Here is a 23,159-nt window from a genome sequence, read left to right as displayed (position 1 = left end):
AAGCTTCTGAAGCGTGATCATCGAACAATCAAGCGTTTCATTCAAAATAGTCAACAGGGTCGCAAGAAGCGTGTGGAAAAACCAAGGCACGAAATAACTGCCCATGAACTGAGAAAAGTCAAGCGTGCAGCTGCCAAGATGCCACTTGCCACCAGTTTGGCCATATTTCAGAGCTGCAACATCACTGGAGTGCCCAAAAGCACAAGGTGTGCAATACTCAGAGACATGGCCAAGGTAAGAAAGGCTGAAAGACGACCACCACTGAACAAGACACACACGCTGAAACGTCAAGACTGGGCCAAGAAATATCTCAAGACTGGTTTTTCTAAGGTTTTATGGACTGATGAAATGAGAGTGAGTCTTGATGGGCCAGATGGATGGGCCCGTGGCTGGATTGGTAAAGGGCAGAGAGCTCCAGTCCGACTCAGACGCCAGCAAGGTGGAGGTGGAGTACTGGTTTGGGCTGGTATCATCAAAGATGAGCTTGTGGGGCCTTTTCGGGTTGAGGATGGAGTCAAGCTCAACTCCCAGTCCTACTGCCAGTTTCTGGAAGACACCTTCTTCAAGCAGTGGTACAGGAAGAAGTCTGCATCCTTCAAGAAAAACATGATTTTCATGCAGGACAATGCTCCATCACACGCGTCCAAGTACTCCACAGCGTGGCTGGCAAGAAAGGGTATAAAAGAAGAAAAACTAATGACATGGCCACCTTGTTCACCTGATCTGAACCCCATTGAGAACCTGTGGTCCATCATCAAATGTGAGATTTACAAGGAGGGAAAACAGTACACCTCTCTGAACAGTGTGTGGGAGGCTGTGGTTGCTGCTGCACGCAATGTTGATGGTGAACAGATCAAAACACTGACAGAATCCATGGATGGCAGGCTTTTGAGTGTCCTTGCAAAGAAAGGTGGCTATATTGGTCGCTGATTGGTTTTTGTTTTGTTTTTGAATGTCAGAAATGTATATTTGTGAATGTGGAGATGTTATATTGGTTTCACTGGTAAAAATAAATAATTGAAATGGGTATATATTTGTTTTTTGTTAAGTTGCCTAATAATTATGCACAGTAATAGTCACCTGCACACACAGATATCCCCCTAAAATAGCTAAAAGTAAAAACAAACTAAAAACTACTTCCAAAAACATTCAGCTTTGATATTAATGAGTTTTTTGGGTTCATTGAGAACATGGTTGTTGTTCAATAATAAAATTATTCCTCAAAAATACAACTTGCCTAATAATTCTGCACTCCCTGTATTGATGCTGGCAGCATCTGATAAATCACATAATTTATGCATACTGAAAGTAACCTGCCATGAGAGGACAGAGTGCAGTAGCTGTGTATTAAAAGTGTTTAATGAATGTGTTTTGAATATATCATTAAGGTCTATTTGATCCCAGGAAGGAAAGTGTTAGTAAACAGATTTACCAATATCACAATTCTGGTAAAAATCTGACAGATTATTATTGAGTATTTAATTTAATACATGTTATCTTCAGTGATGTTTGACTGTCAGAGAGGAAGTAAAGAATACATAGAAAAACTGGATCTAAACATGGTCCCGTCCGAGCATGGAGGTCGGACAGGAGGGAAGACGAACATTTGATTGGTCAGAAGGTGGTGAGCTCATACCTCAAACCCAGGCTTAACACTGATGTTAACCTGAAGAAGTGGCTTACATGCTTTCTACTTCCTAACTGACAAAGTTGAAGAGTGACCGAGTGTTCCCTTCATTTTTAGGAGCAATGTATTAACAAGATGATGATTTTCACCTTAATTAGACTGTTTTCTCTCTTCTATGCGGGAGGCGGCGGTAATGCAACTCGAAGCTGTTACACAGCCGCAAAAAACAGAAGAAAGAAACAGCAGCAGAGGAAGCGACGCCATCACATCCGGTGACGCAGAAATTTCAGTCGCCAGGCGCGAAGGAAAGCGTACTTCGGTTTAGACACAAACAGTAAAACAGAACAAGGTAAGAAAACTATGGTTTACGGTACCGACGCGGTCATTTATGTGGTTTACGTTACACGTTCGCCTGCAGCTAATAAAGCGCGAGGTCGACTTTTTTTTCTACGCGTTTCTAAAGTTGTAAAAATAAATAACTGTCCTCTTAAAAGTAAGAAAACCGTACTGTCCCTTTGTTAGGCCTGGCTGGAACAGTTCATGCTGCAGAATAACACAGTGTTGTTGAGAAAGTATGACCTCTAAAGTTTAGAAATTCACAACAAAGCACACAGCTGAGCCTGTGGGCTAGCAGCCTTGGTGCATGACTGCAGGGTTAAGTCTACATTCATGCACGCATTTCATACTGCAGGTCTGCATCTGTGAACTAACTGATGGTTGGTTTTCCTTTTTCTGTTTCTTTCTTCTTCTTTTTTTAACCAGGCATTTCTGATGTGCACGCCAGCAGACAGTGGAGATATAATCATCCTGAGTAGTGATGATGACGATGATCATAAGGATGACAGAGACATGTCCTGCCTCATCGTGGAGGTGGTGGATGTGAAGGAAAAAGGTGACAGCGGTTTTATTTTGTTTGCTCCATGTGTTTGTGGATGATCTTATGACTAATCACTAACAGCCTCTGTGTTCCAGACTGCGTGTCCTCTCCCAGCACTCTGGAGGAAGACCTGGTCGTGACCTTCTCCCGCCACGCTGATGTGCTACCTCATGCTCGCTACGACTGTCCCATACACCCTTTTACGTGAGATACACTTTGAAATGACCATCAGTGCTCTTTACCCCCGTCTTACTGTGTCAGGTGCTCACACTGCTTTTCTTTGGCACGCTCAGGCCTACAGAGTTGGAGACTAACATGCCAGTAGACAGTAACCAGCTCATTTGTGATCAGTGCTTCTGCTACATCTGCGATAAGCTGGCATCATTGGTAGGTGTTAATGTTAACAGGACAAAATGTTTCTGACCAGCAGTTTGGAGGGTTCACTAAACTGTATTCATCTGTTTTTTTTGCTTGTTTTTGCTCTTGCCTACTCAAAAATTAAATAAATGCATACTTTGTTTTTTGTTTTGTTTTTTAATAACACTGTATCAAGAAACAGTATGGGGGGAAATAAAGAATTAAAGATTTTTTTGTAGTGTTATCAGCTCATTTTAAGCTAATTTTGAATACAGGTCCTCTTCCACTTCTCTTACTTGTGGTGTGCCATAAGGTTCTGTACTGGGCTCTTATTGTTTCCATTGTATCTGCTCCCTCTTCAGCACATTTTGGGGACCTTTAACAACATGACTGTCATCGCTGCTATCTGCTATGCTGATGACCTTCAGTTGTACATCTCTCTTTTTAAGCTACAGATCCTGAATAGGTCTATGAAGAGTTGGATGGCAAACAGCTTTCTCCAATTTAATGAGGAAGTCCTTGTTTATGCCCCTGACTTATTTTTGCCTAAGGAAATAGAAGCTCTTGGTCGCCTTGCCTTGTTTGCTAAATTTCTATCAGGATTTGACATGAACATCACTTTGAGTGTTCATGTCTGATCTGTGGTTCACACTTGTTTTTATCACTAAAGACATATTGTCAAGTCCCATTGTGTCGCACTCTGACCTGGAGATTGTTATTTATGCATTTATTTCTTTACCCCTGGATTGCTGTAATTCATTGTTGTCTAAGTAAACACAACTTCCTGGAATGTCTGAAGGTTGGTCAGAGTGCTAAGTCTTCCAAGAGCTCTCATGGCACGCTGTTGCTGACCCAGCTGCACTGACTCCAGATTAAATTCAGAGTCGATTAAAAAAATTCAGGTTTTGATTTTTAGAGCTCTTCATGAACAAGCACCAGCTTATGTCAGTGAAGTTTTACATCCCTATGTCCCCAGCAGGTCCTTGAAGTCATGGGGAGGTCTCTTACAAAATAGTGATTGATGTGCTTTTCTCGCTGGTTTTTCAGTGTGAAATGTGGTGCGTGAGCGGCATTTGTCACTGCAACAGCCACAAGAGGAGCGCCTTCTGGAGCAACCTCAGAAACCATAAGCTGCTGGGAGGACTGACTGCTTTCAACCTCACCCTGTCAGAAATGGACTCGCACCTCCGACAAGCAGGTGCAAACAACAAATTCATGCGAGGAGACACCCGAGATGAACCTCTTGTACTGTACTTTAAATATATCTTACTAATGTATTTATTTATTTTCACTTCATGTCCAGCGACGTTGCTGCAGCAGTTCAGACAAGAGCTCTCTGCGCTCTACTCGTCCTACATGAAAGGCGAGGCACTAAAGGACTATGGTCTGAGCCAAGAGAACCAACAAGGCTTCATCTACAAGTATGTTTCATAACACTCAGATTTTGATTTCTATATTGCAATGATTAGGAGCCACATCTGGACCAATTATAAATCCATAGCTGTAAGAGATTCCCAATATGTCTATAAATATGTGGAGCATTTACATTGATTATTCAGGTCAGTGTTTTTACACTGTCTACGGGATGGGCACGGTCATAGCTGTCCGCTGTCTCTACCCTCTGCCTTTGCTGCACTGCCGCCACCACCTTCAACATGGAACTTCATCACTTTCCCCAAGTCAGACTTTTTAAGGCTTTTTAAGCTTCTTGAGCTTGCAGGTATACATCAAGCAGCTGGCTCGTAAATCACTTAATGCTCTGCTTTGATGTACAGTCCAGTTCACAATAACTTTGTATAATTATTTAGACATTTGACAGAAGGCCAACATTGAAGTGTGAACCACTGTCGTGGATAACCTTGTTCAGCACTTCCTTCTGGTCATTGGTCAGAGCATCACATGTCATGAGCTCCATCAGGTGTAGGAGGTCTTTCTAATCTGGTTGGTACAGTTTTTTGTGAAACCCACACAAAAAAGAAGAAGAAAGTAGCCATCAGTGGTCTTTATATTCACTTGGGCTTGAATTGTGGTCAATTCAATAAACTTTAGTTATATAGTGTCAAATTACATCAACAAGTGCCTCACAGTGATTTGGATTGTAAGGTGAAGATCCTACAGTTAGCCGACCCCTCTCGAGCCAAGTACTTGGTGACAGTGTGAAGGGAAAAACTCACACTGCAGGAGAAACCTGCAGCAAAACAGAGCTCAGGAAGGGGGCAAGTCTGGGGGGGGGCAAGTCTGCCATATCTTGTTACGGATCAGGTCCATGGAAGTTGCTGTGACAATTTTTGCCTTGAACATTCCCAGTAATGAGCTTAAACCTGTGGAAAGACCAGCTATTCATCCTACAGATCACCAAGGCTCACCTCAAAAACATGTCCCTTTAGACCATCTGAGGTCATTTTGGTTCCCTGAGTCCTGGTGACCAATATTGTTTAACACAGCTGATGCCTTAACATCAGCCATTCTTGGAGAAAGGGTGCACACTTTTCTTTGCTTTTAGTGACGTATTTGGAGATAGTGTTATAAAAGCTTCAGTTTTTTTTCATAGGACTGCCTGGTTGTAAATCTGCGATTTTATATTTTTGATTTAATTATTTGTTTTAAAAGTATTTCTTTATTTATTGCTTGTTCTGTTGATGCATTACTGACTTCTCCTCTAAACCAGCAGTCCCCAACCTTTTTTCCGCCACGGACCGGTTCATGCCCAACAATATTTTCACGGACCGGCCTTTAAGGTGTCGCGGATAAATGCAACAAAATAAAACTAGTACCGGTACTGTAAAAAAGAAGATTTATTCATAACACACGTGAAAAGACCCAGGAAAACCGAGTTGAAAAAGTCTGACGTAACGTTTCAGTGAGGTCAGCTGTTAATTTTAGGAGTGCAGTGCTGGAACGAGTCCACACACTTGTATATTAAGACGTCTCTTTAACTTTCCTTTGTTTTTTGTTGTGTTTGTTCCAGTTACTCACCGGTGTTTGAGTTTGTGTCCTCGTTCCTGAACCAGGCAGATCAACAGGACAGCAGAGCGGCAGTCATCATGAGTCTGGGGGCTGCTGAGGACTTTATTAGACATTTCCATTTCTCAGGGTACTCACTGCAGCATTTCCGCTTCTACACACATTCCTTTTTTTCTTAATTTTCAAATGTTTTTCAATATTTTTTTATTCCATTTACAGGGGTTTCATCTTTGCTTCTCCAATGGCTAATGTTGATACAGCTAAAACGATGTTACTGCAGAGGTAAATGCATGCACGTTGACTTCTTGTGTTATACCTGTAGCTCATTCACCTGGATATTCATCTTCTACTTGTGTTTGTGTGTGCTTACCAGGGTAATAGCATTAGTACAGAGACAGATGGTGATGGCTAATTTTACTCCAGACTTCATTAACAAACTACAGGAGTTTTGCAAGAAACTGCATTTCCCAGCTGAGCTGAGGAACATGAGAAACAGGTATGCTCGCCCTTTAACCTCCAGGGTTACCTGTTACATGTATATGTTGTTGCTATAACTTGATGTTTGTGTGCTCCAGCCTGTGTGTTCGCCCCTGGAACGACGTCCTGCTCGTGTCTGTGATGAAGGGACAGAACGTGTCAGGCGTGCGTAAGGACAAAGGCAAGAAAGACGTCCTGACTGAACAGATTTCTGTGATTCTGCTGAGGACGGAGCTACTGCAGCATCAGCGCAGGTTTGTATACGTGAACTCATTCACTTTGCTGTGTGTAGACAGCTGTCTAACTGTGTTGTTTCTGTCTGCAGGTACAGAGAGCTGTGTCGATATCTACGAGTCGTCCAGACAGACAACACTGCACAGTGAGTACATGCACAGGTTCCTCTGTTTTTCTTTCCAGCAAAGTGCATTTTGTGTTATTGTCATGTCAGTACATGATTTAAAAACATAACCAGCACTGAGTGGTGTTTTGGGGGTGAGGTGAGGACCAGGCTTGACTATTTGTCGGCACTTTGTAAGAAAATCCTTGATCCAGGTGCAGGCGAGAGTGAGACAGTTTCCTGGATCAGGATATCAGTGTCGTAGGTGTAACGTGTTTTGTTCTACATTTACAAAGTAAAAACTATAAGCCGATCACCCCCACGCCACGGCCATTAGGAAGAGGGGAGGTTTGAGGCGCTTCTGCACTTGCTTCACATTTTCAATCTTCTTCTTCCAGTCTAGGATGGATAATACATTTTTAATTGAAAAAGGGGAAAACTGTAGCTCTTCCATATTTCATAGTTTAAAACCCCATCTGGAGTTCATTAATTCGTTAAATATAGGTTCAGAAATGACTGTCAATCTGCAGTTACCATCTATAGAGAAACTAAAATCTCAAATCAAACGTTTAAATATTTAGACACCAGCAGTGACATGTTGCTGACTTGCTGCATTGGATTTGTTTCTCTGTCAGGTTTCAGCAGATACAAGACCTCATCCCCTACTTCATGTGCATGGCTGGAGACTTTTCATCAGCTCTCACAAGTTTGTTCCCCTCGGTGAATGCTCCCGCTTCCCACTTTACTCCGGACCTCTTCCTCTTTTATCTCAAAGTCTTTGAAACAGCGACTGCACCAAAGCTGACACCAGTCAGTAAACCGGGAGAGCTCTGCTGTGCTGGTGCAGCGTGGGAGTCTATTGAAGGTCCAGCAGAGATGTTTTTTTTTTTTTTTGGGGGGGGGGGTTTGTACCAAGTTCAGAAGTGACCCAAGTCAGTTTGTGCTTGTGTCTGATTTTTCTTAGTGTTACTGTAATTATCACGATATTTTCAGTTGAAAGTGCATTACTGAAGCCATTCATGTCATCACTCCACCACATTCCCGCTTCAACTGTGCATCCACATACACCTCAATAGAGATGTCACATGCACAATAATGTCATGTGATTGCAGCTACAGCCCTTTAAAGTTATACTAACTGTGACCTCTGTGCTTGCTTCTGTATGACCGCCTCCTGTGTGAGAAGTCTTTGTTGCTGTAAGAACAGTAACAAGAGCATATGAATCAGGTCACATGGGAATCTGATTTTGGCCACACAATTGCATCATTAATATGAACAGTTCAACAAAAAAAATCAACGCAAAATATCCAAATGAAGCAATGAGGTTTGCAGTGTAAACGTAGCTTCAGGATAAGATTTAGTATAAAACAAGGATTGATAATAAATCTGATTCCTCTGTGTGTAGATGCTGTGCCGCTGAAACGTCATGAGCTGGTGAGGTTTGCTCTCAGGGCTCAGGGATGCTGCAGTGCTGTATATGCTGATGTAAGTTAAAAGCTCCTCATTCAAGTCTGAAAAATGTTTTTGTCTCTAGATATCTGCCATCTTTATTTCTTGGTTTAGGTACATTTTATACTTGTTAAAACCTTGACTAGTATGTCCCATGTCTGACTGCATGTCTAATACTCCTCTGATCCAGTCTCGGTGTTGGACCAGTTTGCTCTCGATTGTCAACAAGCCTTGCGGTTCACTCACTGCTTTACCCATGCCCAGTATGCAGTTTCTGCAGGTGTGTACTTCTTGATTGTTAGAGTTAGACTTGCAGCTTTCTCCATGTTTCTCTGCTTTGTTTCATTCTGTATTTTGTCTCCTCGATGTCTGAATGATGAAGGAAGCGCGGGATGTTGTGAAAGGGATATTGCTTGATCAGAAGGGCTCCAATATGCAGATCCCACGATCCTTGCATGAGGTCAGTGCATTAACACTTACACTTCAGTGTTTAGAATTTGCGAGAACTAAACAGTCCAATGTGTTCGCAGGTGTATCCAGATCAGGCCTTGCTCCTGTTGGTGACGGAAGCTTTGAGCCAAAGAATCCTCGATTCCGTTTTGTATCCGATCCTACCTGTGCTCAACACCTTTCAGGTAGCCAACTCTTGCTTTCCTTCCATAGACGCCACGCCACTGTTTGTGCTTTCACATACTTAAGCTATATCATGTAAAGGGCTCTATTGGCACACGCAACAATAACGGTGCTATAATTTTGTGTAACTATGACAGTTTGAGTGTCTCTTGCATCTTTGTCTCGCTAAAGAAATAATTAAAGGTACTTTTCGCGGCTCCCTTATTTCCCAAGGCGTCGCCACAGCGGATGGATCTGCATCTTTTCATTTGGCACTGGATGGCCTTCCTTTTTTTCCTTCCCCCCCCCCCCCCCCCTCAAATTACAAAACAACAGACGTGCATAACAAATAAGACAAGTACAGTATAAAGAAACATGGAAAAGCTTGTTTTAGAGAATCACTCTCAGCCTCACTCTTCTCAAATTGATTACAGGTCATTTTTTATTTATATAGCACCAAATCACAGGAATAGTCACCTCCTGCTATGATTTATTGGAAGGTAATACAGATGACCCAACCAACTGGTAACAGTGGGGAGGAAAACCTACCTTTTAAGACTTGGGGGGGGGGGGGACAAAACAAAAGACACACTGTGGAAGAGTCATAAAATCCACATGTCTTCGGCTATTGGAACCACACACTGTTTTCCCTCAGTTAATTCTGTCTCCCGAATCCAAACTGGAAGCTGGTTCCACAGAAGAGGGGCCTGAAAACTGAAGGCTCTCCCTCCCATTCTACTTTTAAATACTCTAGGAACAACAAGTAGGCCTGCAGAGCGAGAGTGAAGTGCTCTAATAGGGTGATATGGTACTACAAGGTCATTAAGTTAAGATGGGGCCTGATTATTTAAGACCTTGTATGTGAGGAGCAGGATTTTGAATTCAATTCTGGATTTAACAGGAAGCCAATGAAGGGAAGCCAAAACAGGAGAAATATGCTCTCTCTTTCTAGTCCCTGTCAGTACTCTTACTTTGATCTACAATTTTGTAGCTGCTCTCTAAAGAAATGTTTAAGATCCAGCTCTTCACTCAAGTCTCATCTGTGATGGAAACCACCTGTGACAGGTCAGATTAACACACCAGTAATGGATAAATAACTCTCCAAATTAATAAAAGCAGCTGGAGTTTAGTGTGTAGTTTCCAGCTGTTCACAGAAGTCTTTCTTCTGACATTTTCACACTTAGGATGCTGGATGCTTTCTCTTAGGTGAGAGTGTTACTCGCAGTTAAACATATGACACCACAACTTTAAAATTGTATGCTTTGTCTGTTTGTTTGGGGTCACTATTGACTGAAAAGATTCTATAATTTCACACTTTGAATTCTCGGGGGCTGTGCTGTTGTTTGTTGTTTAATCAGCTTTCTTGTGTTGCAGGAGAATTCATGGGCCTTTAGGTGGCTTTGTGAAAGTTTTTCCTCCAGTGAAGAACATCTGAAAAGATTCTTTCAGGCGATTGCACAGGAGAGGGAAAACAGCAGGTATGTGAACAAGTCTTGTGATAAACCACTACAAATCTCAGCATCCTTTAGCTAATCAAATTAACTTCCAGAAACAGAAAAGCTTTGATTTAATACAATCCCAGTTCCCCAAAAAAGTTTGTGTGCGTTAAATGTAAATATAAAAATGGAGTGTGATGTCAAGTGGCTTTATTGTCATTCCAACCATGTGCAGTACTCAATGAGATGAGACAACGTTCCTCCAAGACCGTGGTGCTACATATGACATAGAACAGATAATCAACACAGGACTACATAAAGTGCAGTGTGCAAAAACAAAGACAGTGCAACAAGAGACAGAACGATACAGACACAACAGTGCAATAGAAATGTGCAAAAAGTAACTTGGTGTATGAATGTGTGTGATTCTGCAGATAAGTGCTTGGTATTGACGTGTATGAAGGTATGCATGTGTGTCAGTCCAGTTACTGAGTGTTCAGGAGTCTAACAGCTTGGGAAGAAACTGTCTCACAGTCTGGCAGTGAGGGCCTGAATACTCCAGTACCTCTTGCCAGAAGGCAGCAGGGTGAAGAGTGTGTGTGCGGTTCCTCCACAATGCAAGTTGCTTTGTGGATGCAGCAGGTGCGTTAAGTGTCTGCGACGGAGGGAAGAGAGGCTCTAAAAGCGTTAGAGCTACATATTTATGCCGACTCATACATTACCTCAGCACAAGTGGGACAAGCAAGGACTTTTTAACTATGAAATATTGTCTGATAAAGGATTTTTTTTTTTTTTTTTTATTCTAACAGCCATGTGATAATTTCAGCACTGCACGTGTGTCTGACTGAATCTCATTGTCATTACTTTTCTTCTTGTTCCAGTGCATCCTGATTGCACATACTTACCCCCTGCAGAGCTACAGAAGTCTTAAACACTGTTTACAGCACTGTTGCCTTCCACAAAGGTTTAAATACTGCGGAGAGTCGCCAGCGTCTTACAGATGCCCGACTGTACCTGCGTCCTCACACCAGCTCATGTTGGTACAATGCACATACTTCTGTTATTCACCATCTGATGACAAGAGACTTGATATTGATTCACCTTTTTAATGTTCATAAATGTTAATGTTACAGTTATAAATAAAAAGACAGTTTTATGCATTAGATTGCTGAATCGCTGCTTGAATATAAAATGATTTTATTGTCTCCACAGCAAGATAAACAACAGTACAAGTGTCAGAGAGAAGGATGTTGTTGCTCTGTCATTTTATAACGGCACTTTGTTTCAAATCGTGTGCTGTATACAAAAAACAAACTGTTGGATTAACGGGCTTTTATGGAGTTCTAGTTACCACAGTAACTGATGGTGTAATGTGTACTTTTATAGACAAAAGTAAGGATTTTTTTACAAAAACGTTATAATTTTTTAATTCTAAGGAAATCCGTGGTTCCTGGTGCAGCTGCGCCCACACTGGCACTACTACTCGGATGATCTGATATCCTCGTGTTGGTGTTGTTCCCAGACCATCATGAAAATGTTGTTCCAGGTTCAACATTGCAAGTGACCAATCACATTGTTGTGACGTTATTCTTTTGCGCGCCAAGCCATTCGTGCATTTATGAAATTCCAATGTTGCAAGGACAATATCAATTCTGCTTACTGTTTATTAAAGGGTTACGGTCAGGGTCCGTTGATCGGCGGACAGAGGCGGTTTCTCGCAGCTTAAGTACAGTTTTTTGTTTTACGCTGTTTTTTCCCGAAGTCGCAAAAGTATGACGTCACAACATTCTGATTGGTCACTTGCAATGTTGATCCTGGAACAACATTTTCATGATGGTCTGGGAACAACACCAACACGAGGATATCAGATCAACCCTACTACTCACCATCTGATGACAAGAGACTTGATATTGATTCACCTTTTTAATGTTCGTAAAATGTTAATGTTACAGTTATAAATAAAAAGACAGTTTTATGCATTAGATTGCTGAATCGCTGCTTGAATACAAAATGATTTTGTCTCCACAGCAAGATAAACAACAGTACAAGTGTCAGAGAGAAGGATGTTGTTGCTCTGTCATTTTATAAAGGCACTTTATTGTTTCAAATCGTGTGCTGTATACAAAAAAAAAAAAAAAAAATCCCGGTTGGATTAACGGGCTTTTATGGAGTTCTAGTTACCACAGTAACTGATGGTGTAATGTGTACTTTTATAGACAAAAGTAAGGATTTTTTTACAAAAACGTTTTTTTTTTTTTTTTAATTCTAAGGAAATCCGTGGTTCCTGGTGCAGAATTGAATCTGCGCCCACAGTGGAAAAGAGGTACCTGAACCATATCAATTTAAAAAAAACAAACAAAAAAAACAAAACAAATTTGTAAGTGCTATGGACTGTTTCTGCTTAATTTGAAAAAGGAAAAAAAAAAATCCTACAAATTCATAATCGAGGGATAAAAACGTAATTATCTGGTGTTCATGCAAGCTAACCATTTTGGCATAATAATGCCAACACTATAAATCCATTATCAATTCAGCCAAGAAACATTAGTGATCAGTTCACTCCCTGGCTTCTCCAGCCTGCACATCAAATATCCTTGGGCAAGATACTAAACATTTGCCCCTGCTGCATCCCTCAGTGTTTGTGCAATTGTGTGACAAGGCTCCAGTATAGAAAAATGCGCTTGTTTGAATGAGGCTTGCAGTAAAAAGCACCCGAGTACTCAGTTGTAAAGTGCTTTAAAAGTACACATACCTTTACACCACACACAGCTTTTACAAAACAGTGCACACTTCTCCACCAATGCTTCACTTGAGATTTTGGTGATGGGTGATTCAATGTAATGCACTACCTGTCTGTTCAAACAAAATGGTACTGATCTTTCTGTTTAACCTTTAGCAAGAACCCATTGACATCCAACAGACCTGCAGGTTTACTGCATGGGCCGCATTGTCATTAATAGTCGTAGAATAATTATAGGCTGCCAGTTATTTGTGACTATCAGACATGCTAAAGGCAGGGTGACAGGTTTTTACAAAGTAATGATGTAATGGACCTACATGTCATGTGGACGTCCTGCTGTACTCTATAGTAAACAGTACTCTATAGAGGTTACAGGCTTGCTTACATTGCACAGTGTTCAGATAAGGCTCAGTTTTCTTAAATTACAAGTTCATGTGTCATTAAGTGATAAGGCTGCCAGCATGTGGAAGGGTTTTGGTGCCAAGTGAGGCACTAGTGCAACGATGTGACCTAAATCTATATTTAACACTGCACATAAAAACATTTTTTTTGTACCGAAATGTTCACAGCAGCAGTTGATCAAACCTAAAAATTAGAGAAACATCTAAACATTCAGGGTTTCTTTTTCTCCGTCTGGACGCCTATGATGTCATTGTGTTTCTGTGCATTTGCACTGAGCTGTAAGCAAATCTTAACACTGGAGGTCCACGTCCCGCATACCGCTGTTTAATGAGATGAGACAGATAGCTCATCACTCTCAAATCACATTCGCTCACACCTCGTTCACACCAGGAATCCTCTTCTGTGTTACCCTTCTCTTTAGAAACGCATAGATTTTTAAAAAGAGGTATAAAAGTGTGCACCAGTACGTGATTGACCAGCGCAGCAAGGCAGCTCTCCAGATGCTGCAGGTAGGTGATGCCCCGGGTGATACCAGTGTGAGGATTGGCCAGTCTGCTGAGAAGAGAACCAGAGTAAGACGGGCACCGCAGCGTCCTCTGGTCGAGGTCCAGCAGAGCCACATAACGACTGTAGCGACTCAGAGAAGGAAGGATGGTGGAAAAAGAAGCTGAGGATGATCTGGTGCAAGAAACCATGACATGGATGTGACATTAATAAATTTCATTTATGACCTGAAGCTGAAGAAAAAAAGAAATAAGCTGTAGCCTTCTACACATGTCAGTTTACTGTCATTTCGGATCAACTTGAAGCTACCTAGACCCATAAACTTAGCAAGTAAACAATGAAAAGCATAAACCTCAGCTGCTCAGTTTGTAAAGGTGGTGACAGAACTTAATGTTTCCAGGTCTGACCAATAACTGCAGTCATTCGCCTTAAATGGCCACCTGATTAAAAGCGTTTATATACAGTTAAAGCACCCAACTTGACAGCAGACAAACATGTTTACAGTCTGGGACAAAAACTTTTTGGCTAATGTCCCCTCCTCGCTCATTACAACTGTAGGGAGGGTCATACTTTTTAAATTTCTCTATAAGATCTCCAGTTAAACTGTATTTGGTTTAAAGTCATGCATTATTAATGGTTTGGCCAATTTGAGGGCTAGTGGATATAAGCCATAGCTGCCTGCTAGCTCTAACCTTAGCTCAATGAACTGGACATCTCATCGGTATGAGGTTGCTGACTTTTAATTACCTTAATGAAGTTACGAAACAAAAAAAGCAGGACTTGTAATGTATTTTAACAAGTCTGTACTCTGGTTTTGGCGAGTGAAATATTATTTTATTTATACGTTAGCAGGTATCTGGTTAGTGCTGACCAGTAACCTAGCATTAGCCACTAGCCACCCTGTTACCGAAATATTTACTGCCAACTCAAAAATAAATGCATAAAAATAAACAAACAAAACAGCAGGATGGCAGATAGCCCTCACCTGTACACTCCCATCAGTCTCCAGGTGAGCAGGTCAGTCAGCTGAAGGGGCGTGGTCAAACACATCTTCACAGCACTTCTATGAGGACCAGGAGCAGGCAGGAAGAGGGTCAGAGCATCCACCGTCTTCCTGACTAGGTTCTCATCTCCTCCGATGACAACCAGTGGCCGGCCACTCAGGAGACAGAACACTGCATGCTGGGAGAACGAGTTGTGCTTGATAAACCTGAGGGCTCTGAGTCCAGCCTTTCTCCTCCTCCTCTTATCCCAGCAGATGTTGCTGTGGATATTTTGAATGGGGGATGGGGGCTCTGAAGATTCAGTGAAACTGATGCTGCTGAGTGTTGACTCCTCATCAACACTCAGCAGCCTCAGGGGAGGGCGGGGGGAAGACCAACGATCCACCTCGGCCATGTAGGAACCAGGTGCAAAGTTCGCATTGTCCTGGGGCATCAGCCGCACCTTCTGGTGAACCTCAGGTGAGGGCTTCATCGCTTCGTCAGCTGTGGAGTAATAACAATATTTTATATGTTTTAAAAAAACTACAGTAATCAGCTACTTTCCCTAGCAGTTAAGCGCTTTATTAAATGATCAGCTGTTATAATTTTAAATTATGTCAGAAGAAAAAAAAAACCCAACTAAATTTGCACTAAGCCACGATTACAAATGCATATTTTCCACATTTTTAAAATAGCTTCTCATTAATTTCTGTGTTGCTGCAGATTTTATTTAAAACGGATAAAAACCATACCGACAAAGTGAATATATGTTTTTCATAGTTTTATAGCATGGATGTAATAACGAGAGCTTGAGAAATGAATAGTTGCACAACGTGTTACCTTGCAGTAGTTTGGAGGTCTTCTCTTCACTGTTGTCTTTGCGAAACTGATTCATCTTTATGGCGCCTAGCTGCTCTTTGATCATGATGTCATCAGTAACCATTGTTTGCTCCAAAGGCTCTTCACTTTCAACGCAACACTGATCTTCCTCATCAGGCCCATCATTTTCATCCTCGCCTACTGCAGCAGGTGTATTCAGTGTCTCTTCCTCTTGGAGGACTTTGTAAGACTTATCCACCATCTGTAGTTCTTCTTCATTCTCAAAGCCGTTGCTAAGAGGCTGCAGCTCTGCTTCCTCCTCTGTGATGGCGGTGAGGTCTTCGGTAAGGATGGATTCTGTGGTGCTGAGCACTTCAATGCTGTCCTCGCTGTTGGCACGCTTTGCATAAGCTCGCGGGTGTCTGATGCCAGTGTCTACTGCTGCACGCCTGCTGCAACTCTCTGTCATTCCGACTGGTGTGTCTGTGGAAGAGAAAGATTTTTGTTTCATTTTTTTATTTTAAAATAAGCATTTAATCTCACTAGATATGTAATGAAAAGCTGAAAGACTTTTTTTCATTGATATTTCTTTAAACCATCATTTGTTGCTTAAATCCCAGACATCCACACAGGAGCAGAGGATCAAATGTTCAAACTGAGTCCCTGTGGTATTTAATTAATATAAGACAAAATCAAACATGTCAGAGTTTATTGAAAGCCACCCAGTGGACCCGATTAGACCTTTGGGTGGGCCGGTTCTGATATATTTGGCACTCTTGATCAACAACCAGACACTATTTGTTATTTTTGTTCTTATATGAATTGACTAACAAAAATACCCAATCCGCCAAACATTTATTTGAGAAATGTTTCCGCACTGCCGTACCTCTGCTGTCGGCGACATGCTGCGTCATGTACGACTTCTCAGTTCCGAGCACTTCGATGCTGTCACTGCTGCTTACACTCCCCGTCATCTCTGTGCCAGGACCAGGACCAGGGGTCAGTGTATGTGCTTCTGCTGCCTCCAGTTTGATTGGGATCTCCTCCACACAGGAGAAGAACGACTCCATGCTTGGTGGTTCTGGCTGAAACGCCCCGCCAGTCCTCTTACTCCCCATGTCCTTTGGCAGCTCCACCTCAGTGCCCTCTTCATCAGCATCGTCCGGGCTCCATAGCTCAAACAGGAAGTTGGTGAGTGTTAGTCTCCTGGACAATGATTGTGTGGCATAAGTAGTTCGCAGGACACTTCTGTCACCACGGAGACGTCGCTCTGTGTCTTTGAGCCGGTCCTTCGTAAGAGACAGGTAGTATTCGTTGCAAAGCTCCTCCAGTGGCTTCAGGTGGTGCTCTGACTTGCAGGAGGGGGTGGAGAACGAGAAGCATGGCTCAAAAGGTGGCAACAGCAATGGATCCGTGAGAGAGGTGGCTGGGTCATAGGGCAAGAAGTCGGGCTGTTTGAGCTTCCTGTTTGGGTAAGATGCGACCTGACGAAGGAGCTCTCTGTGATTTAAGACTGAACGCTCCACAGCTTCGAGCTCTTCACTTTCTCCTTCAGATTCTGTCAACACATTTACCGTTGTCTGACGTTCTGCGTCCTTACGAAGGGTCAGCCGTCTGTACCTGAAACACAGGCAGTAACATGTGGTGAGCAGCCCTTAATTAACTAACAGTGGTGTCACAGTTTCAAGGCTGCCATGAACTACAAACTTCTGGGAAAAGCTAAATTTCTTGAGAAGACGAGCCACAATCTTAGCCAAAATAATCTTCTGTTTCAAGCACCCCACTGGCTTTCAAGTGGGGTGCTTGAATCTGTTTGTATCAGAGATTATCAAAAGTCCAAAATAAATTCAAGTTTGCGCAGCTGAATTTTGTTTTTTAAAGTCATTAGATATTTTTGCTGTACAATCGTCCACCCTGAAAAAAAGAACAGTTCAAAGAAACCATTAAAAGTTCAAAATTACCATGACAACCATGCCCAAGATACTTCTGAGTCTACATTTCTGAATACACACTTATGTGGGTTTATACATGTTTTTTAAAACATAAAAGCATCCCTGAGATTTGATGACTGAAGAGCTGTGTTATAAGCAAGTGAGTGGATTTGTGTAAAAGTAAAAGATCCTACATTAAAAATCCATTTGATTTTTAGCTGGGGGATGCAGTTCTTTTAACAAAAAGAAGGTTAAAGTTAGCAAAAGGTTATCAGGGAAGGCGGGGCCTAATGTTAGACCTGCTAACCAACCCTGCACATTACAAGTCATTACTAGTGGAAGGTGGTATCCAGCTCCTTCCTCTTTCAGGTTAGGCTTAGGCTTGAGGCTAGAAATTCAAAGTTACAGTGAAATTATCACTAAATGCAGCTGTGCCAAATAAACAAGAGGCCACACAGGAGGATCTGAAAAATAAGAAGCATCCTTTTTGATAAATGAAGTGATGCTTGAGCTTGTGACTGCTTCCTCTTTAACAGCTTCCCCTTTTCACCACTGAGATAGAAATTGAAGCATTTTCACTCTCTTCAGGCCGTCTTCATTATTCCTTCCAATTTACGCTCTTAATCTGCTCAAATTAAAGATATTTAGAAGTAAGTGGCTTGGATATTTTAGTACAAACAGTTTTGCACAGAACCGTCCAATTTAATCAAAGTAAAAAGTGCTGCTCTTACTCGAGCTCCTGTAGTTTTCTCTGCAGCTCAATAGAAAATGCTTGTCTGTTTCCCGTCTTGAGGCTTTCAGCTGCCTCAGCGAAGCGTGTCGATAGCTCAGAAAAGTTGTCCATCAGCTTCACCTGGTCCGAGCACACGTAGGCCATGCAGAAAGGGCGCACCATCCCCCGAGCCTCCAAGTCGTACAGCGTCAGGTGATGAACATATGCAAACGCATTCTCTGCTGAATCTCCCAGGATTACTTTGGAGTCCTCGCTGAAGTTGAGTCGGGGGCCGGGAGAGGATGGAGGGGTGTGGCCGGGGCCAGACGCTTGGTAATCCACAGACATGATGCGAACAGAGAAGTGGTTGAGGTCAAATGACCCGAGGACTCTGGAGTCCTCCGGTATTGTCAGCACAGGAGATGGACCCACCTGGAGACACAGAGCAGGGGGTTTGTAGAGATGTAATCAAATCAGTCACTAATCATCTGGCTTTAATTTTAGATTTGTGGATTTATTTAGGTAGTCCAAAAATCACAAACTTGATTCAGGGGCTTTTTACCACATATGGAGCATACCACACCCTCTGTTCTTAGAGCCTTAAATAAGATGAAGAAAATGTCTACAGAAAAGCCATTCACAGTCATGAGAAAAACTCAACACACCCCATGACTTAATAGCTTGTAGAACCGTCTTTAGCAGCAATAACATGAAGTAATTATTTCCTCTATGACTTTATCAGTCCCTCACACCATTATGCAGGAATTTTGTTCCACTCTTAGCAGCATTACTTCAGTTCATTGAGAATTTCAGGCATTTGTTTCTGCATAGCTATGGTAAGGTCCCATCACAGATTTCGATTGATGTGCACACTTTGACTGAGCCATTGAAACAGCTTGATTTTTTTCTGTTTTTTATTCGTTCTGTTGTAGATTTGCAGCTGTGCTTGGGATTATCGGCCTGTTGCACGATCCAGTTTGCACAAAGCTTTAGCTTTTAGACACACAGCCTCACATTTGACTCTAGAATTCCTTGATATACAGAAGAGTTCATGGGCATCTCAATGACTGTAAGGAGTCCAGGTCCTGTGGCTGTGAAACAAACCTAAATCACCACCCCTCTACCACCGTGCTTAACAGTTAGTATGAGGTGCCCTGTGTTTGGTTTTCTCCAAAGATGGCGCTGTGCATTATGGTCAAACATCACCATCCTGATCTCATCTGTTCAAATGTCCCAGAAGTCTTGCGTTTTGTTCAGATTAACGCTAACAAACTTAACAAGCTCTGCTGCCATGTTCTCTTTAGAGAGAATAGCCTTTCTCCTGGCAAAGCTTCCAAACAAGCAATACTTGTTGAGTCTTTTTCTAATTTTACTGTCGTGAACTTTTAACATGCCTGAGGTGCAAACTGCCGAACGTGTATCTGTATGATACCGCTGGGAGCAGACATCCTAAAATGTACTTGTTTACAAGGGGCGTCCTTATAAACAGAAGAAAGCTGTTTTCAGATGATTTTTATGCTTTTTCAGAAATAAAGAATGATGACAAAATTAAGACTAATATTACCATAAATGCTTAAACCTGGTTTCTCATTTGTTGTTTTTGTTTTAATATTATGTCTTTACTTGCCTTTGTGTATTCATGTCATGCCATGTGTTTTATTCATCCTTCATCACTGAACCCCAGCAATAATAATGGATTGGATTTATATAGCGCTTTTCAAGGCACCCAAAGCGCTTTACAATGCCACTATTCATCCATTCGTGCATTCACACACTGGTGGAGGTAAGCTATGGTTGTAGCCACAGCTGCCCTGGGGCAGACTGACAGAACCTCTGGCCAACACCAGTAGGCGGTAGGGTAAAGTGTCTTGCCCAAGGACACAACGACCAGGACAGAGAGCCCGGGGATCGAACCAGCGACCTTCCGGTTACAGATACGCAACAATGTGGGAAGTTGCACTTGCTAATTTATTATTTGTAACTTTTTGATTCGGCGTCCCTCTATGTGAGAGGTGGCTCGTTTGTGTGATTGACTTGGAGAGTATTTCCTGTTAATCATTCAGTAGTTCTGTCTTGACAAAAAGATCTTAATCTTAAAGAGACTTCCTGAATGAATAAACGTCAACTCACTATCTGCTGCAACACAGTGATGCATAAGTATCTAGAAAACAGCAGGAAATATATTGTTTGTATTGGAGTAAACATGGTTGCACTGTAGAGAATGCAGCCTGATTATATGTGTGTAACAAGTGATTCCGTGCTATTATAATACCTATGCACCTTAATGCAGATAAAGCAGGGTTATAAACCTAGGCCTGGATTGTCTTTAGCTTTCTTCTGGGAATTTATAAATGTACTTAAACTTTTTTTTTTTTTTTACAAAATAATCTTTAGCAGATGGGTTTGCAATACTTCAACACCTATTGTTTCTGAAGGAGAATCAGTAAATATGGGGGTCCAACTTTGGCGTATCCCATTTGACACTTTACAAGCTCCATATTTGTATTATTTAACTGTAAAATAGCTTCACATAACAGTTCAAAATAATCTTTCATTATCCTACACTTGATGTAGTCCCTCAGCTCATACCATGATTGACTGATTGTGCATAAGATGACCATATTAAAGCTACCCCTTCTCCAATGCCTCATACACCTTTATATCAAGCACACGGGGATTACCTGCAGGTGTACTGACCCCATTATTCGAAGCTTTTTTTGTGTTTATGAGAATCCACCCTGTTAAAACTATATAGACAGAAAATAACCCCCCAAAAACATGGGATCCCGTTTAAAACAAGTGCGATCACAGTAAGAAACCAGCAGTTTTTGTTTGAATGAAGCAAACACACCTGCTCTGAGAACTCAGCCACCAATATGAAGTCTCTGTGAAACTGTGCTGCTGTGCTCCAGGGATGAGAAGAGGGGAAGCGAGGGACAGAGAGCTCTTCAGGTAGACCCTGAGCCTCCTGCTCGTCTTCCTCTCCCCCAAAGCCTTCCGTGCTGGTGAAGGCCAGCAGGTCCGGTGACCCGATCATCTTGACTCGGTGAAGGGTCAGCCCCCAGGAGGGTATCAGCGAGTACCTTTGATCTACTCCGCAGGGGAGGAAGAGTAGGCTACGGGCTCAAACACCGCCATGTCGCGGTGCCGCCCAGCCTACAGTCCGTGAGTCAGCTGTTCACACGGGACCCAACAACAACCGCTACCAAGGAGGCAAAAAATAAATAAAAACAGTTGCGCAATTTTTTGTTGCAACAAAACTATAATGTTATTGAAAGTTAACCAGATTGAAACTTCAATGTGGGTCCTCCTAACCACTGCGTTTCAGCGCAAACAAGCGGCGTTTCCACAAACACGCAGCACAGAAAAGTCGACGGAGAAGCGAAAGTTCCCTGCGGGCTCAAGTCACACGGTTTGCTGACCTTCTCCCGGGATACGTGTTCCTCTTTTTCTCGCAATTAGCAAGCTAACTTTGAGTCTAAAACATGTGCCTCGCTGTCACATATCTGACCTGTGCCTCTTTGCAAATATTTAACCTTGTGACGGGCAGCCGCAGGGAGAGACGCCGAGACGCTCCTGTTCCTTGAGACGTCAAAGTGGGTGCTTTTAATGTGAAGCCCCGCGGGAGGTCCGCACTGCAGCAAGACTCGATAATGAACACTTCCGGTCACTGGTTTCAACTCAAGAGGGCACTTACAGACAAATACAAGCTGCAAAATAAACTCACGTGTTCATGAAGCTTGTCATTATCGGTGTGTGGTACAGTGTTGATTTAACGCTCTGATTGTTTTAAAGCCTGAATTATATTATACTAACCAGTCATTTTATTTATCTGTTGAGTTTATTTGAATGGAAGCACACTTTTTTTACTTAACATGTCTACACAATAATGCAGTGTCTTTTGTTGTACTGTCTACTGCGTTTTTTGTGTGTCTTTGATATTTGGCTGGTTTTAGCCAAATTTTGTTTTCTAATTTTGTGTATTTGTCAAAGGACTTAAAGGTCTTACATAAATAATGTTTATCACTATTATTACTCTAGTTAATTGCATCACACTACACCCAACACAAAACACGGCTGAATCTGAACAATAAAACTAAGACATTGCATTAGGTTTAGAAAAGTATACGTAGAAATTAAAATAGAAGTCAGCTTGCTCATATTAGAAATACTACCTTAAAAACAGAGGATCGACACTTAATTTGACTGAAGTAGTTCAGCCTACAGAAACCCTGTTAGAATATATTTGTTTTTTAATCCTATTAAGTTCAGGTTCTTTTGGCACCAAATCTTAGAAACAGTTCCTACCACAGGAAAACCCTAACAATCAGATGACCCCTTATGAACAAGTACTTGGCAACAGTGGAAAAGAAAACCTGCCTTTTAAAAGGAAGTTGGTTAAAAACACAGCATAGCTTTATGCTGCATAACTAATGGAGAGTTGTTTCTCAATTTTATCAAAAAGACCATATGAACCTGAAATAAGTCTGTAGTTTGAAAGCAAAGTGCTGTGTTGGGGTGATATGGTACTATGAGGTCTTTAAGGCATGATGGGACCTGATTATTTTATATGTGGAAAAGGATGTTCAATTCGTTTCTGGATTTAACAAAGAAACGAATGAAATAAAAGACAGGTTAATACATAAGAGCATGTCAAATTATTTCAAAGGACACCTGTTATGTTTATTTCCAGCTCCATATTTTTATTGTTTTACTGGAGCAGCTTTGCATAACACACAGGTCAAAATTATCTTTATTTAATTTTTTCTGGGCACTGGTGCCGCCTCCAAGTTCATCCCTCTTTAGTCCCTTATCCTTTAAATCCACCTTTCTCTTAAACCAACTTTCTTCTGAGGCTGCTCCTCACAAACATAGGGTTTGAACCACAAGTGAGTGGGCTTCAGTGCTCACAGCTCGCTGAATGAATATATT

The 23,159-nt window shown here is 41.8% G+C and overlaps 2 protein-coding genes across 4 annotated transcripts; one reads left to right on the top strand and one right to left on the bottom strand.

Annotated features, from left to right (window-relative positions):
• Window positions 1-1,818: 1,818 nt before the first annotated feature.
• Window positions 1,819-11,299, top strand: LOC113024465 (uncharacterized). 3 transcript variants are annotated; one of them, XM_026171582.2, is made up of 19 exons: window positions 1,819-1,976; window positions 2,390-2,519; window positions 2,600-2,708; window positions 2,798-2,891; window positions 3,909-4,059; window positions 4,165-4,282; window positions 5,830-5,955; window positions 6,045-6,107; window positions 6,199-6,321; window positions 6,401-6,556; window positions 6,628-6,681; window positions 7,275-7,504; window positions 8,045-8,124; window positions 8,279-8,368; window positions 8,471-8,548; window positions 8,619-8,723; window positions 9,692-9,765; window positions 10,075-10,178; window positions 11,018-11,299. In XM_026171582.2, exons 2-18 carry the CDS (start codon window positions 2,399-2,401, stop codon window positions 10,133-10,135), a joined length of 1,833 nt encoding a protein of 610 aa, XP_026027367.1. In that variant the 5' UTR covers window positions 1,819-1,976; window positions 2,390-2,398; the 3' UTR covers window positions 10,136-10,178; window positions 11,018-11,299. The 3 variants fall into 3 exon arrangements, with proteins under 3 accessions (XP_026027367.1, XP_026027368.1, XP_026027369.2); XM_026171583.2 differs by lacking the exon at window positions 9,692-9,765; XM_026171584.2 differs by lacking the exons at window positions 10,075-10,178; window positions 11,018-11,299 and adding an exon at window positions 9,885-10,061.
• smcr8b (Smith-Magenis syndrome chromosome region, candidate 8b) lies at window positions 11,227-21,886 on the bottom strand. The gene is made up of 6 exons (XM_026171580.2): window positions 21,079-21,886; window positions 18,247-18,659; window positions 16,471-17,204; window positions 15,606-16,067; window positions 14,768-15,269; window positions 11,227-13,956 (listed from the first exon to the last, which is right to left on the bottom strand). The coding sequence occupies exons 1-6, from the start codon at window positions 21,262-21,264 to the stop codon at window positions 13,518-13,520; spliced, it is 2,736 nt and encodes a 911-aa protein (XP_026027365.2). The 5' UTR covers window positions 21,265-21,886; the 3' UTR covers window positions 11,227-13,517.
• Window positions 21,887-23,159: the final 1,273 nt, after the last annotated feature.

Source organism: Astatotilapia calliptera, chromosome 6 (assembly GCF_964374335.1).
Source record: "Astatotilapia calliptera chromosome 6, fAstCal68.1, whole genome shotgun sequence".
NCBI lineage: Eukaryota > Metazoa > Chordata > Actinopteri > Cichliformes > Cichlidae > Astatotilapia > Astatotilapia calliptera.
Note: the sequence above shows the minus strand (reverse complement) of the source record. Positions and strands in the feature narration are given on the sequence as shown.